At 38.4% G+C, this 16,859-nt stretch overlaps 1 protein-coding gene across 4 annotated transcripts in view; it reads left to right on the top strand.

Annotated features, from left to right (window-relative positions):
* Window positions 1-16,859, top strand: part of SCAI (suppressor of cancer cell invasion) — a 124,969-nt gene that overhangs the window by 92,328 nt on the left and 15,782 nt on the right. For 3 of the 4 annotated variants that reach the window (XR_009496286.1, XM_015473584.3, NM_001192538.1), the window contains exons 15-17: window positions 7,076-7,148; window positions 10,141-10,314; window positions 10,504-10,604. Coding sequence is in view for 2 of the 4 variants with exons in the window: in XM_015473584.3 (XP_015329070.1) it covers window positions 7,076-7,148; window positions 10,141-10,314; window positions 10,504-10,604 (348 nt within the window). In the remaining 2 variants the exon portion in view is untranslated. Of the gene's footprint in view, window positions 1-7,075; window positions 7,149-7,958; window positions 8,103-10,140; window positions 10,315-10,503; window positions 10,605-16,859 lie in introns of those variants that run through there. The other variant, XR_809964.4, reaches the window with a different exon arrangement.

Genomic DNA, 16,859 nt, shown 5'->3' with positions numbered 1-16,859 from the left:
TTCTTGCCTGGAGAATCCCAGGGACGAGGGAGCCTGGTGGGCTGCCGTCTATGGGGTTGCACAGAGTCAGACATGACTGAAGCGACTTAGCAGCAGCAGCAGCAGCATACATGTATCTTTATATACCCAGTGCCTCATACTTTAAAAATTCTTAATAAATGTATGTTGAATGATAATTTGAAGATAGGCACCATTATCCTTATTTTATAGTTGAGGAAACTGCCCATGGAGCTTAAATATCTCGCCTGATTGATTCCAGCAGTCTTTCTCATTTCAGTGCTCAGGCTGTTTCTACATTTGGAAAGAGAGGTGCTTTTCATGCTAGTCTGAGTCTCGTTTCAGAGGAGATGGATTGAAATGCTAAGATCTCTTAACAGAACAAGTGTGTCCCACATGTTGACTCTCAAATTTCCATCAGGGTCTAGGCCTCATCTATAGTGATGTAGTACTAGTGGGGTTAAAAAAAACAACTATCATTTTGTCCAACATTTCTTTCAGTTCTGCTTTTTTTTTCCTCCCCTTGGAAGAAGAAAATCCTTTGAGTATTTAATTATTTATGACAGAGCTGGATGCCTGCCAGTGAACATGACTTATACATTTGTCAAAACAGTCATATTTATCTCAGCAGTTTTTGTCCTAAAGTGTTTGGCTGATGGCTGTACGTTGCTGTGGTCTATGAAGGCGTACACACAAAATTACGTAAGGGTTCTTCTGACAGTCAGCCTCACTCACTCCATTTCCTCCTTGCTACTTTGAAAGACCATCTCCTCATTTGTGTTGTGTGGTTACCTGGGTTTTGTTTCTTTTATATTTAACCTATTTGGAGTTGCTGGACTTCTTAAATTTGTAGGTTAGAGTTTTTCATTACTGCTGGAAAATTCTTAGCCATTATCTCTTCAGACCTTGGCCATACTCTGGCTTCTCTCTCATCTCTTTCTGGACCTCTGATTTTACATACATCATTCTCACTGTGTCATCCACGTCTCTTGACCTCTCTTCTATATTTTCCATCTTTTCATTTCTCTGGCTGAAACTTGGATGATTTCTTTCAATTTAGCTTTCAGTTCACAAATTCCTTTTTTTTCAGCTGTGACTAACTTGGATATTAAACTCATTTATTGAGTTCTTTGTTAGTTGTGGTATTTTTCATTTCAGAAAGTTTTGTTTGGTTCTTTTTTCAAGTGATTTATTGCCCTTTTTATAGTTCCCTATTTTCTGTTTTCAAGTCTTCTTTATTTCTTTAAACTTAATAGGCCTATTTATCATATTATTTATTATCCATCTGGTAATTCTTACACCTGAAATGTGCTTTTGCTGCCCAAAGATGCCCGTTGCTGTTTCTGTATCCCGGTATGCTTGATTATCTTTGATTCGATTATAGTTGTATCCTTAAAATTCTCTGCGATAAATTCACTGAACCCTAGAATGATGATATTTTCATCTAGAGAGGATCTGCATGTGCTTCTGCTACAGAGGCACAGCTTGGGGACCATGTGTTTGGGATTACCTAGGTGGTATAAATTTGGGCTGCAAACATGCAAGAGGGCTGGCTTATAGTTTAAAACCCTTAGGGCTGTTTGATTCCTTTGCTGGCTCTTTCTCTATTCTGCTCAGCACCAGGAAAATTTTCTTTGTGATCTGTTGAGGCTTGGTCATGGCGGGTAGGGAAAGTGTGAAATTTGGTTTTTGTTCACCCTAACAGTGAATTCCATGGACTGTATAGTCCATGGGGTCAAAAAGAGTCAGGCACGACTGAGCGACTTTCACATACATACCTACAGTAAAAGTATAGCCCTTTGGGATTCCGGTTTAGCAGGGCTGGTTTTCTATTAGACTCTCATTTTAGACAGACCTTGAGCTCTGACTTCTGTCCCCTTCTCTGTAAGGCCTTTAAAGTCTAAATTCAAGTGGCTCAATTGCCTCAGGGCAGGGGAGGCCTTGTTGTTCTTTAGTTGCTAAGTTGTGTCTGACTCTCTGCGACCCTATGGACTGCAGCGCACCAGGCGTCCCTGTTGTTCACCGTCTCCTGGAATTTGCTCAAACTCATGTCCATTGAGTCAGTGATGTTACCTAACCATTTCATCCTCTGCTGTCCCCATCTCTTGCCTTCAGTCTTTCCCAGCATCAGGAACTTTCCCAAAGAGTTGGCTGTTCGCATCAGGTGGCCCAAGCATTGGAGCTTCAGTTTCAGCATCAATCCTAAAGGCCTGGTGTCAAGCTTATTTTCTTAGTCTCCTCTACTGGTTTTTCCTCATCTCCCTGACCTATCACTGGAGTATTCCTGGGCTCCATCCTTGTTCTTCTTCTTTTCTAGCTACAGCTGACTCCCTAGATGCCCTTAATAGTTTCATGACTTTAATTACTATCTCTGTGCTGACAATTTCCACATTTATATCACCAGCCCAAATCTTTCTCAGTTAACCCCAGACTTGAATATAATCTACGTACTCCACATCTCTCATTGGTGACTCTAATAGAGATTGCAAAGCTAACATGCCCAGGACAGTTTCTAGACCTCTTCTGTGTCCAACTTCCCCTTATCAGTTAATGACTATTGTCCTTTTATAGTTGCCCTAGCTCAAATCTTTAGTTTCATTATGAACTTTTCCTTCCCTCACACCTACATCCATTTCAGAATATTTTCTTGGTTATAACTAATATGCCCAGAATCTTACTACCTTCACTGCCACCATCGTCTCTCCCCTGAATTAATGCAGTAGCCTCATAACTAGGCTTCCTCCTCCTGCCCTTGCTCCCCTACAGGGTGTGCCTGTAAATCAGATTATGTCACTTATCTGCTCTGAAGGCTCCTCATCTCACTAAGGGTATAGGCTTCATGTTTTCTGCTCTCATGCTTCTCCCCCACCCCCCAAATGCATCTCTGTCTTCTCTTGTGGTTTCCTTATCACAGTTCTCTTTAGCCACACAGACCTTGCTCTTCCTCAGACATACCTGGCAATCTTCTGCTTAGAATCTTTGTGTTCTGTTCCTTCAACCGTGAATCCTCTTCCAAAGAACACTTTTTGTTTTCCAGGTGTTTAATCAACTGAAGCCTCTTAATAGAGCTTTCTGTAATTTTGTTGTTGTTCAGTTGCTCAGTTGTGTCCAGCTCTTTGTAACCCCATGAACTACAGCACGCCAGGCTTCCCTGTCCTTCACCATCTTCTGGAGTTGCTCAAACTGATGTCCATTGAGTCAATGATGCCATCCAACCATTTCGTCCTTTCTTGTCCCCTTCTCCTCCTGCCTTCAATTTTTCCCAGCATCAGGGTCTTTTCTAATGAGTCAGTTCTTTGCATCAGGTGGCCAAAGTATCGAGCTTCAGCTTCAGCATCAGTCCTTCCAGTGAATATTCAGGGTTGATTTCCTTTAGGATTGACTGATTTGATCTCCTTGCAGTCCAAGGGACACTCAAGAGTCTTCTCCAACACCACAGTTCGAAAGCATTAATTCTTTGGTGCTCATCCTTCTATATGGTCCAACTCTCACATCTGTACATGACTACTGGAAAAACCATAGTTTTGACTATATAGACCTTTGTCAGCAAAATGATGTCTCTGCTTTTTAATACATTGTCTAGTTCGTCATAGCTTTTCTTCCAAGGAGCAAGGGTCTTTTAATTTCATGGCTGCAGTCACCATCTGCAGTGAATTTGGAGCCCAAGAAAATAAAGTCTGCCACTGTTTCCCCATCTATTTGCCATGAAGTGATGGGACCGGATGCCATGATCTTTGTTTTTTGAAGGTTGATTTTTAAACCAGCCTTTTCACTCTTCTCTTTCACCTTCATCAAGAGACTCTTTAGTTCCCTCTTTGCTTTCTGCTATTAGGGTGGTGTTATCTGCATATCTGAGGTTATTGATATTTCTCCTAGCAATCTTGATTCCAGCTTGAGCTTCACCCAGCCTGGCATTTCGCATGATGTACTCTGCATGTAAGTTAAATAAGCAGGATGACAATATACAGCCTTGATGTACTCCTTTCGCAATTTTGAACGAGTCAGTTGTTCCATGTGCAGTTTTAACTTTTGCTTCTCAGGAGATAAATAAGGTGATCTTGTATTCCTGTCTCTTTAGAGTTTTCACCAGTTTGTCAACACAGTTAAAGGCTTTAGCGTAGTCAATGAAACAGAAGTATATGTTTTTCTGGAATTCCCTTGCTTTTTCTGTCATCCAGTGGATGTTGGCAATTTGATTTCTGGCTCCTCTGCCTTTTCTAAATCTGAAAGTTCTTGGTTCATGAACTGTTGACGTCTCACTTGGAGAAATTTGAGCATGACCTTGCTAGCCTGTGAAGTGAATCTATTGTGTGGTAGTGTGAACATTCTTTGGCATGGCCCTTCTTTGGGATTGGAATGAAAACTGACCTTTTTCAGTCTTGTGGCCACTACTAAGTTTTCCATACTTGCTGGCATATTGAGTGCAACACTTTAACAACGTCATCTTTTAGTATTTGAAATAGTTCAGTGGGAATTCTGTCATCTCCACTAGCTTTGTTCATAATGATGCTTACTAAGGCCCACTTGACTTCACAATAAGGAATTAATGATATGAGCTACAGTCAGCTCCCAGTCTTGTTTTTGCTGACTGTATAGAGCCTCTCAATGTTTGGCTGCAAAGAATATAATCAATCTGACTTCAGTGTTGACTATCTGGTGATGTCCATGTGTAGAGTTGTCTCTTGTGTTGTTGGAAGAGGATGTTTGTTATGACCAGTGCGTTCTCTTGGCAAAACTGTTAGCCTTTGCCTTGCTTCATTTTGTATTCCAAGGCCAAGCTTGCCTGTTACTCCAGGTATCTCTTGACTTCCTACTTTTGGCATTCCAGTCCCCTATGATGAAAAGGACATCGAATACATTTAATCCTTGCAACCCAATGTGTTATTTCTGTTAACCCTGTTTTACAGATAAAACCAAGGCACAAGATGGCTGATTTGGAATTGAAATGCAGTCTGATTATGAATCTTTGCTTTACTGCCAGCTGTACTCTGCTGTCTTTGCATATGTAGCACTTGTCAACCTCTGTAATATTATATAACTTTATTTTGTTCATTGCAGGTTGCTACCTGCCACCTCCACCCCCATCTAAATGTCAGCTCCAGAAAGACGGGATTTTTTTTTTAAATCTGTTTTTTTGTTTGTTTTGGTTTGTTTTTTCTTACTGCAGTACCCCTAGCACCTACAACAGTATCTAGTTTGTAGGTTCAATGAGTATCTTTTGAAGAAAAGAGATCTTTGAAAAGGTACTATGTAGTATTTTAAAGTTGTAAAGTTGAGTTCACCAATAAGCTCTTTTAAACTTTTATAATCTATACAATTCTAGAGCAGTGTAAAATGTCAGAAATACCCAATTCATTCTATAACAGGCCAGAAGACATTTATATGACCTTGAGCAACTGAACAGCAGCAAATACACCTACTAATAGAATAATCTGCCAGAAGAGTTTATCTGAAAAATGCAAGGAGATTGCATATATGAAAATCAGTCAGTACTGTATTCCCTGTTACCTTTTACCCATTTTTCTATTGAAACAGTGGTCTTTTTCTTATGGATTTGGAAAAGCTCTTTCTATATTAAGGAGATTAATCCTTTGTAAAGTGAGTTGCATATGTTTTCCCCAGTTCAGCTTCTTGCTTTTGCTTTACTTTATGCTGTATTTTACAATTCACAAGCCTTTGGTTTTTGTAATGGGTTTGTCAATCTTAATTACAACCGTCAGGAAGATCTTCTACATTAGAGAAGTTACCCTTATTTTCTTATATTTTCTTTCAGCACTGTTGCTATTTAATTTTTTACATTTAAATTGATTATATTAGAAATTCATCCTAGATTTTGGTATGAAGTATGGAGTTTTCTAGATAGATGTCAGTTTTTCCTGCCAGTCCCAACCATCATCCATATCATATATCTTTAAGCCTCATCTATTTCGGGGTCTAATTCTGAACTCTTCATTTTCTTCCATTGGTTTTTCTGCCTCCTTTTATGCCAAGGCACATATTTTCAATTACTGAGGCTTTAAAGTATGTTTTAATAACTGATAAGTCTAGTTTCCCCTCTTTACTCTATTTAGCTTTATTTTTATTTATTTTTTGACCACACCACATTGCATGTGGGATCTTAGTTCCTCAGCCAGGGATTGATCTTGTGTCTCTAGCAATGGAAGCACATTATTCAGGAATTCTTAACCACTGGACCGGAAAGCAAGTCCCCCTGCTCTTCTTTTTCAGAATTTTCCTGGCTAATGTGTCTTATCCAAATGCACTTTATAATTTCTTGGAATTGCAGGGGGAAAAACAATCTGTAGCCATTTTTGTTAAGGTTGATTTAAATTTTAATAAATTAGTATAATGACATCTTTAGAATGGGTTTCCCTCTAAGAACATAGTATGTCTTTCTGTTTGTTCAAGTCTTCATGTTTATCATTCAAAAGTATTTTTTAGTTGTTTTGGTGTTTTTTCACTTAAGTTTACTCCGAGGAGTTTTCTCTCTCTTGTTGTTTTACCATACAGTTTATGATTCTACTTCTCATGTAGCTCTGCCGTTATGGAAAGGACAGTATTAATCATGCAGCAGTAGTGAGTGTCAGTTTAATTCTCACCGTAAATTAACACATTGACCTTCTGGTTTTATGCATCATTCTGTACAATCTATTATCATGATTCACAGCAAGAGATGAATCCAGCCTTCACATACCTGTAAGTCAGGTTTTATAGCCTGTGAGGCTGGGAGCCAGATCCTAGATCTTGGCAAATCTACCCTTGTAAATCCTAGGTGTGCTGCTCAATGGAGTGGCCTGTTAAACAGCCAGGTGACCTCTCCCTGTAACACTGCAACCATGTGTGTGCCTTTACTTTAAAAATCAATAGTTCATTTAGTAAATGTCACCATTTTAAGAAAGCCTATTACGCATGTTAATTATACTTGAACGACAGCCTCTTCAGCCGTTACTGATGTTTCTGCATCTACTTAAGAGTAAAAGAACCTGATCTATACACTAGTGATATGCTTTGGAAAATTACTGAGTAACTGTCATTGGTCAAATCTTTAATGAAAGTTTTAAACTCTTGTATATTACAGAATTTCACAAACTTATTTGGACAGCCACTAGTCTGCTTGCTTTCTCCTACAGCCTACCCAAAAGCTTTACAAGGTATGTTCTTTCATTCCCTGTTATATCCATAGGTCGCAAATCAACTTATGTCTTCATCTTGAATAATGCTGATCTGATCTTCGTCTCCCCCATCTATAGTGGTCAGTTGTAGGTTTATAGTGTTGAATGTGGCAAGTATCAGTCTGAAATAAACCCAGAAGTCTTGCCAACAATCAGACTTCCTGAATGGGCTACAGTTAGGCCTTGAGATAGGTCTAAAAGAAATGATAAAACATCCCTGAGAAGAGAGTGGTTTTGGTTCCCTTGCTATTGGAGAACTTCATGTTGATATATGGCAAAACCAATATAATATTGTAAAGTTAAAAAATTAAATTAAATTAAAAAAAAAAGATATTGTTAATTAAAGCCAGAAAAAAAAATTTTTTTTTGAGGGTGTGCTTGTCTTCATCCACATAGTACGATTTCTTCTATGTCTGGCTGTATATTTTAAGTATCTTTTAAGACCATGAGAAATCTGGTATAGGACACTTCTTAATCCATGCCCAAGGATTAGGATAACCTAGCTGGCACAACTTAAAGGGTTTCTTTTATTCACATTTTTACATCACTGTATTTTTAACATTAAAAAAACCTCTTCTCAATGTGCCAGAGAGACAGGTCAGTGTTTTGCCGTTTCTCAAGTGGCTGAGAAATGAAAATTTTTTTGTCTTAAATAATTTGTCCTCAGTAAGCAACACATAAAATCTGATTCTAACGCCTAGTCACTAAGCTAGGTAAAATACTAAACAAACCTTACTCCTGTTTTAGCAGTACTTGTCACTGTTTCACTATCTTCCTAACCGTGAACAGTGCTGGTGTCTCTCTGTGGGGGATGGCATTTTACTGCTACTTCCCAGCCAGAAGTCCTGTCTGCTGATATAGTTTGACACAGGAGGTGATGGTCAGCATTTGAATGCCCGAGAGAAGCTGGAGACTTTTCACCGTTGTTTTAAGGTAAGTTCTGCTATTTAACAGGGAAAAACATGTAGACATACTAAGTTCATGTATCTAGAAGACAAATCACTAAGGGATAGAACTTACCTTCAAACAACGGTAAAACTCTCCCGCTTTGAGGACTTGGTTAACCTGTTTCTTACCATTTCTGAAGAAATGTAACCCCTTCCAATGGCGAGTACTTTTTGCTATCACTTTTTTCCTATCATGAAACAGCTTTATTTTAAATTGCATGAACAAATGGGTTAATACCGATTATTTAATCAGAAAGGTTTTATTGTGAAGAGGGTAAAAACACAGACTCTAAAGGCAAATTGATCATATTTGAATCCCAACTCTGCCCCCTACGAGCTGTGTGACCTTGGGAAGTTCCTCAGGCATTCTGTGCCTCAGTTTCTTTGCTAATAAATGGAGATAATAATAGTACCTACCTCCTTAAAGAATTCTGAGTACACAGTAAGTATTCAATATGTGTTAACTAGTGTCATTATTGTAATATGCTTAATTTAAATATATGTCCTTAACGTGTCTTAGTCTAGAATCCTATCTGTTGTGCTATGAAAGTAGATAAAATGATGTCCCAAGTGAAGTTGAAGGATGCGTAAAATTAGACAGGTAGATAGGAGTGAAATATGGTTGAATAAGAGTGTTTTAGCAAAGAAATCGGAGAAGGCAATGGCACCCCACTCCAGTACTCTTGCTGGAAAATCCCATGGACGGAGGAGCCTGGTAGGCTGCAGTCCATGGGGTCTCTAAGAGTCAGACATGACTGAGCAACTTCACTTTCACTTTTCACTCTCATGCATTGGAGAAGGAAATGGCAACCCACTCCAGTGTTCTTGCCTGGAGAATCCCTGGGACAGTGGAGCCTGGTGGGCTACTGTCTATGGGGTCTCACAGAGTCGGACACGACTGAAGTGACTTAGCAGCAGCAGCAGGAGCAAGTGACCAAAAGGCGGCCTTCAAGGCTTATTAGCTGGCTTCAATGGCTTGTTAGCTGGCTTCAGAAGATAATCGTTCCAGAGAACCAAGAGGACTTGGTGATAGACAGGATGACGGAATCAAGGAGAGGAGGGAAACATGGACTTCCAGGTTTCTGGCTTAGGTGCTGGTAGCAATGATAATCCTGGATAAGATTTATAAGAGAACAAATAGGGGGAAAGAATCTGCTTCTGAGTGTCAAGTTTAATGTGTTGAGTTTGAGGTTACCTTTGAGAGTTAGTTTAAATGTCATAGTCGGGAGCTACTGTGTCCAGTAGAAATATAGGAATCACATGTATGATTTTAAGTTTTCTAGTAGCTACTAGAAATACCTTTTTTTAAAGTCTTTAGAGACAAACAGGTGAAATTAAGGTTAGTGATACATCTTTTTGTACTGAGGCTTTGAAATCCCATGTATATTTTACACTTCACAGTGAGTGTCAGCTTGGACACTCTTTGAAGTGCCTGGTGGCTGCTGTGGAATAGTGCCATTCTGGACCTAAGGAGCTCAGTTAGGCTGCAGCTAGAGAACTCTGAATTAGTAGGCACATAAGTGATAACCAAAATCATGTGCATAGGGGACATCAGCAACGTGTAGAGAGAAAATACTGATGTTTATGGGATAGGTAAAGAAAGAGCAGCTAACAAAGGAGAATGAAGGTGACTGGCAGCTCTAGTGCTCCTCAGGAGGTTCCATCAGGAACTGCCCATGATCCAGCACTTGCCATATTTGCATGGAAGTTGTTAGCTGGAGGGGAAAAAGCAAAGGAATATGTTTGTTTTCTATTTCTCTTTTAAGTTGATGAGGTTCTATCTTAAATTTGTTTAGCAGAAAGCAACATACTTGGGCTTTGCTTTTGTAGTTCTAAGCCAAATCTACCTGGCTGAATTATAATTTAATGATATACATATATATATTATGAATGTTATATATAACATTATAATGTTAACATTATTATAATTAACATTAATTTTATACATATATATTAAAATGTTCCTCAAATGCCTCTCTTTTGTGAAACTGTTTTCTATATATTTAACATGTTTGTTATTACAGATCAATCTCAACGAGGTAGCCTGTTCACTCTGTTTTTGAACAATCCTCTAATGGCCTTCCTATTTGTCTCTGGACTGTCAAGCATGCGTAGAGGCCTATGGGAAAAGTGTCAAGAATATCTTCGAAAAATCAACCGTGACATTGCCCAGCTACTGACCCATTCACGTTCAATAGGTACCCTACTACTATAACTGCACACTTAACAAAATGTACTATCCTGGTTTAAAATTGTTTAAATTGTTTGATGTAATGGTATTTGTTGAAGGTAGGAAAGTTGAGAAGGTTTTCCTGAACATTTCTTCCCTTTTGAAGTGTATTTTCCACTTAAGTATCCTTTTACTATCACTTTTCTCCTTTTTGCAGATCAGGCATTTCTCCAGTTTTTTGGAGATGAATTTCTTCGCTTGCTTCTCACGAGATTTATCTTTTGTTCAGCCACCATGAGGATGCACAAGATTTTTCGGGTAGGCAAACAATATCATTAAAGATCAATCTTGCCATTTTAGGTATTTAAGAATCATGTTTTACCTGTATTAAGTAAACTTTGAATAGATCCAAAATAATATTCATACATTAATATGTAAGGTATGAAGATGAACAGTATCAGGCACATCTGAGTATCTACCATTCAGTTTAAGAAGCGGGAAGTTTTCATTACTTTTGAGGCCCATCAAGGGGCCTTCCTGATCTTATCTCCCTCTCAAATGAAGCTAAAACCCTGAATTTTGTAATTGTCATTATAGTTTTGTCACATGTCACTCATTATCTTCTGATAATGGCCCTTTGGGTTGTGTCTGGTTTGCTATTGTTAAAAATGACACCACTGTGAAATCTTCCGTCAGTTACCTGGCACACATACAGATTTTCTCTGGGGAACGTACCTAGTAGTGGATTACAGGGTCAGACACTGCAGGTGTATTCAGCCTTACTAGTTAAAGGCCTGGCTGCACCAGTCCGCGGTTGCACTAGCCATGTGTAAGAGTTGCTGTTTCCAGTAGTCATGTATGGATGTGAGAGTTGAGCCATACAGAAGGCTGAACACTGAAGAATCAATGCTTTCCAACTGTGGTGCTGGAGAAGACTTTGAGAGTCCCTTGAACTGCAGGGAGATCCTACCAGTGAATCCTAAAGGAAATCAACCCTGAATATTCATTCAAAAGACTAATGCTGAAGCTTAAGCTCCAAATCTGGCCACCTGATACAAAGAGCCAACTCATTGGAAAAGACCTTGATGCTGGGAAAGATTGAAGGCAAAAGGAGAAGGGGATGACAGAGGAAGAGATGGTTAAATGGCATCACCAACTCAATGGACATGAGTTTGAGCAAGCTCCAGGAGATGGTGAAGGACAGGGAAGCCTGGTATTCTGCAGTCCATGGGGTTGCAAAGAATCAGACACGACTGAGCGACTAGATAACAATCCTTGCCAACACCTGTTGCTGTTATTCCTTATGTTTCATGTGAATCTGGTGGCTGTTAAGTAGTAGGTCCTTGTGGTTCCAGGTGTCATTTCTGGGATGACTGTTGAAGTCGAACAACTTTTCATATGTGTTCTTTATGAAGAGTGTGTTGAAGATTTTGGTCTGTTTTGCTCTAAGTAGTTTGGTTTCTGTGTAGTCATGTAACTATTAACTTGTAACATTTATCAATCTCTTTTTTCAGTCATCAGTTCATCTCAGTTTTTGATGCATTTTGAAGTAAACTGTGGACTTTACCCCTCAACACTTCATCATGCAAATAAATAACTGGATTTTATAGTTATGTATTTATTTTTTTACTTCTTTTTTTAATGTAAACTTTACATATAATGAAATACACAGAACTAATGTGTACCATTAGGTGAGTTTTAACAAATATATATATCTTGGGACTTCAATAAAAATAAATAAATTTTTTAAATACATACACCTTTGTAACTCAAACTTCGGTCAAGTTTTACGACAGCATCATTCCAGAAAACTTTCTCCATATCCCTTTCTAGTTAGCCTGCTACCCGTTATCCCAGAGGCAGTGCTGTTTTTATTATTTTCATTTCAGATTAGTGTCAGCTATTTACACAATGTACTTGAATTAAACTGTGTAAACCTTCTTTGATGAAGTGTATTCTTAAGATTTATCTGTGTTGTTTCATGCAGAAGTAACTCATTCTTTTGAGTAGTTCCGTTTTCTGAATGTGTCACAGTTTATTTAAGCCTTCTCTTTTTGATGAATACTTGGGCAGATTTAAACTTTTGACTTTTATAGATAAAGTGGCCATGAAGGTTCCCATAGAAATCTTTTTTCCAAAGACTTCTGTTTTGAATTTTCTTGGCCGTAGGATATGTATGTCTTTAGTTTTATAAGAAACTGCCAGATCTTTTCCTCAAACTAGCTGTACCGTTTTCTTTTCCCAGCAACTGCATATAAAAGTTGCTTTGCACCCTTGCCAACACATGATGTTGTCAGTCTTAAATTTTTTTTTTTAGTCTTAAATTTTTAAAAAATTTATTTATTTTTAACTGAAGGATAATTGCTCTACAGTATTGTGTTGGTTTTTACCAAATATCAACATGAATCAGCAATAGGTTTACTCATGTCCCCTCCCACTTGAACATCCCTCCCAATCCCACTCCTCTAGGTTGTTACCCAGCCGGGTTTGAGAACCCTGAGTCATACAGCAAATTCCCATTGACTATCTATTTTACATATGGTAATGTATGTTTCCGTGTTACTCTCTATACATCCCCACCCTCTCCTTCCTGCCCCACCCAGAATTGTCCATAAATCTGTTCTCTATGTCTGTGTCTCCTTTCAGTTCAGTTCAGTCGCTCAGTTGTGTCCAACTCTTTGCGACCCCATGAACCGCAGCATGCCAGGCCTCCCTGTCTATCACCAATTCCTGGAGTCCACCCAAACTCATGTCCATTGAGTCGGTGATGCCATACAACCATCTCATCCTCTGTCATCCCCTTCTCCTCCTGCCCTCAATCTTTCCCAGCATCAGGGTGTTTTCAAATGAGTCGGCTCTTCGCATCAGGTGGCCAAAGTATTGGAGTTTCAGCTTCAACATCAGCCCTTCCAATGAATATCCAGGACTGATCTCCTTTAGGATGGACTGGTTGGATCTCCTTGCAGTCCAAGGGACTCTCAAGAGTCTTCTCCAACACCACAGTTCAAATGCATCAATTCTTCAGCACTCAGCTTTCTTTCTAGTCCAATTCTCACATCCATACATGACCACTGGAAAAACCATAGCCTTAACTAGACAGACCTTTGTTGATAAAGTAATGTCTCTGCTTTTGAATATGCTGTCTAGGTTGGTCATAACTTTCCTTCCAAGGAGTAAGCGTCTTTTAATTTCATGGCTGCAATCACCATCGGCAGTGATTTTGGAGCCCAAAAAAATAAAGTCTGACACTGTTTCCACTGTTTCCCGATCTATCTGCCATGAAGTGATGGGACCAGATGCTATGATCTTAGTTTTCTGAATGTTGAGCTTTAAGCCGACTTTTTCACTCTCCTCTTTCACTTTCATCAAGAGGCTCTTTATTTTTTTTTTAACCATTTATCATTTATTTATTATTATTATTATTACTTTACAATATTGTATTGGTTTTGCCATACATCAACATGAATCCGCCACGGGTGTACATGTGCTCCCCATCCTGAAACCCCCTCCCACCTTCCTCCCCATACCATCCCTGTGGGTCATCCCAGTGCACCAGCCCCAAGCATCCTGCATCCTGCATCAAACCTGGACTGGCGATTCGTTTCTTATATGATATTATACATGTTTCAATGCCATTCTCCCAAATCATCCCACCCTCACCCTCTCACACAGAGTCCAAAAGACTGTTCTATGCATCTGTGTCTCTTTTGCTGTCTCGCATACAGGGTTATCATTACCATCTTTCTAAATTCCATATATATGCGTTAGTATATGATATTGGTGTTTTTTTTTTCTGGCTTACTTCACTCTGTATGATAGGCTCCAGTTTCATCCACCTCATTAGAACTGATTCAAATGTATTCTTTTTAATGACTGAGTAATATTCCATTGTGTATATGTACCATAGCTCTCTTATTCATTCGTCTGCTGATGGACATCTAGGTTGCTTCCATGTCCTGGCTATTATAAACAGTGCTGCGATGAACATTGGGGTACAGGTGTCTCTTTTAATTCTGGTTTCCTCGGTGTGTATGCCCAGCAGTGGGATTGCTGGGTCATAAGGCAGTTCTATTTCCAGTTTTTTAAGTAATCTCCACACTGTTCTCCATAGTGGCTGTACTAGTTTGCATTCCCACCAACAGTGTAAGAGGGTTCCCTTTTCTCCACACCCTCTCCAGCATTTATTGCTTATAGACTTTTGGATTGCAGCCATTCTGACTGGCGTGAAATGGTACCTCATTGTGGTTTTGATTTGCATTTCTCTGATAATGAGTGATGTTGAGCATCTTTTCATGTGTTTGTTAGCCATCTGTATGTCTTCTTTGGAGAAATGTCTATTTAGTTCTTTGGCCCATTTTTTGATTGGGTCGTTTATTTTTCTGGAATTGAGCTGCAGGAGTTGCTTGTATATTTTTGAGATTAGTTGTTTGTCAGTTGCTTCATTTGCTATTATTTTCTCCCATTCTGAAGGCTGTCTTTTCACCTTGCTTATAGTTTCCTTGTTGTGCAGAAACTTTTAAATTTAATTCGGTCCCATTTGTTTATTTTTGCTTTTATTTCCAGTATTCTGGGAGGTGGGTCATAGAGGATCCTGCTGTGATGTATGTCAGAGAGGGTTTTTGCCTATGTTCTCCTCTAAGAGTTTTACAGTTCCTGGTCTTATGTTTAGATCTTTAATCCATTTTGAGTTTATTTTTGTGTATGGTGTTAGAAAGTGTTCTAGTTTCATTCTTTTACAAGTGGTTGACCAGTTTCCCCAGCACCACTTGTAAAAGAGATTGTCTTTTCTCCATTGTATATTCTTGCCTCCTTTGTCAAAGATAAGGTGTCCATAGGTGTGTGGATTTATCTCTGGGCTTTCTATTTTCTTCCATTGATCTATATTTCTGTTTTTGTGCCAGTACCATACTGTCTTGATGACTGTGGCTTTGTAGTAGAGCCTGAAGTTAGGCAGGTTGATTCCTCCAGTTCCACTCTTCTTTCTCAAGATTGCTTTGGCTATTCGAGGTTTTTTGTATTTCCATACAAATTGTGAAATTATTTGTTCTAGCTCCGTGAAAAATACCGTTGGTAGCTTGATAGGGATTGCATTGAATCTATAGATTGCTTTGGGTAGTATACTCATTTTCACTATATTGATTCTTCCGACCCGTGAACATGGTATATTTCTCCATCTATTAGTGTCCTCTTTGATTTCTTTCACCAGTGTTTTATAGTTTTCTATATATAGGTCTTAGTTTCTTTAGGTAGATATATTCCTAAGTATTTTATTCTTTTCGTTGTCAAGAGGCTCTTTAGTTCTTTTTCACTTTCTGCCATAAGGGTGGTGTCATCTGCATATCTGAGGTTATTGATATTTCTCCCAGCAATCTTGATTCCAGCTTGTGCTTCCTCTAGCTCAGTGTTTCTCATGATGTACTCTGCATATAAGTTAAATAAGCAGGGTGTCTCCTTTGCTCTGCAAATAGGTTCATTGGTACCATCTTTCTAGATTCCATATATATGTATTAGTATATGATATTGGTTTTTCTCTTTCTGGTCAGTCTTAAATTTTAACCAGTTTGGTGGATTTATAGTGGTATCTCAGTGTAGTTTAAACTTGCGTTTCACTGATGAATGAAGCTATTAGACATCTTTTCAGGTGCTTATTAGTTATATTTTATCCTATTCTGTGGTATGCCTTTTTGTGTTCTTAACAGTGGCTTTTGAAGATCAAACTTTTAAAATTCTGATGAAATTTGAACTGATCTTTTTTTTGCCTTTTGTGGTGTGTTTTATCTGAGAAATCTCTGCTTAGCTCCAAGTCACAAAGATTTTTCTCCTATGTTTTCTAGGAGTTTTATAGTCTTAGCTTTTATATTTAGTTCTGAGTTAACTTTTGTTTACAATGTGAAGTAAGGGTTAAATTTTTTTTTTCAGTATGTATGTGGAGTTTTTCTAGTGTCCCTTGTTGAAAAGCTTATCCATTTTTCATTGAGATAATTTTGTTTTTTGAAAATCATTCAGCCATGTATGTATAGCATTATTTCTAGATTCTAAATTCTGTTCCATTGACCACTAGCATTTTTTTCTCCAGTATACTACTTCCTTGATAATTGCAGCTTTACAGTAAGTGCTGAAATCCTTATAATCTAAGTCCCTGCTACCACCAAAACGCCTTAAGTGTTTTAATAGTTCTAGATCTTTTGCATATCTATGTGAATTTTAGCATTAGGTTTACATTTTGATTGAGATTGCATTTATTCTATGTAATCAATCTGTGGAGAGTTGTATTTTAATAATATTAAGTCTTCCAGTTAATTAATATGTTATATCTCCCTATTTATTTAGGTCTTCTTTAGTTTCTCAGCAATATTTTGTGGGTCTTATCATATAGGTCTTATATGTGTTTCATTAAATTTATTCTGAAGTATTTTAAGTTTTGGGATGATTTGTAAGTAGAATTATATATTTCATTTCACTTTCCAATTTTTGTTGCTAAGAAATAGACATACTGATGTCTTGTAAATTACCCTTGTATCCTGCATCTTGCTGCTGCTGCTGCTAAGTCCCTTCAGTCGTGTCCGACTTTGT

The sequence above is a fragment of the Bos taurus genome, chromosome 11 (genome assembly GCF_002263795.3).
Source record: "Bos taurus isolate L1 Dominette 01449 registration number 42190680 breed Hereford chromosome 11, ARS-UCD2.0, whole genome shotgun sequence".
NCBI classification, from domain to species: Eukaryota; Metazoa; Chordata; class Mammalia; order Artiodactyla; family Bovidae; genus Bos; species Bos taurus.
The sequence above is the reverse complement of the archived record's forward strand: the minus strand, read 5'-3'. Positions and strand labels throughout refer to the sequence as shown.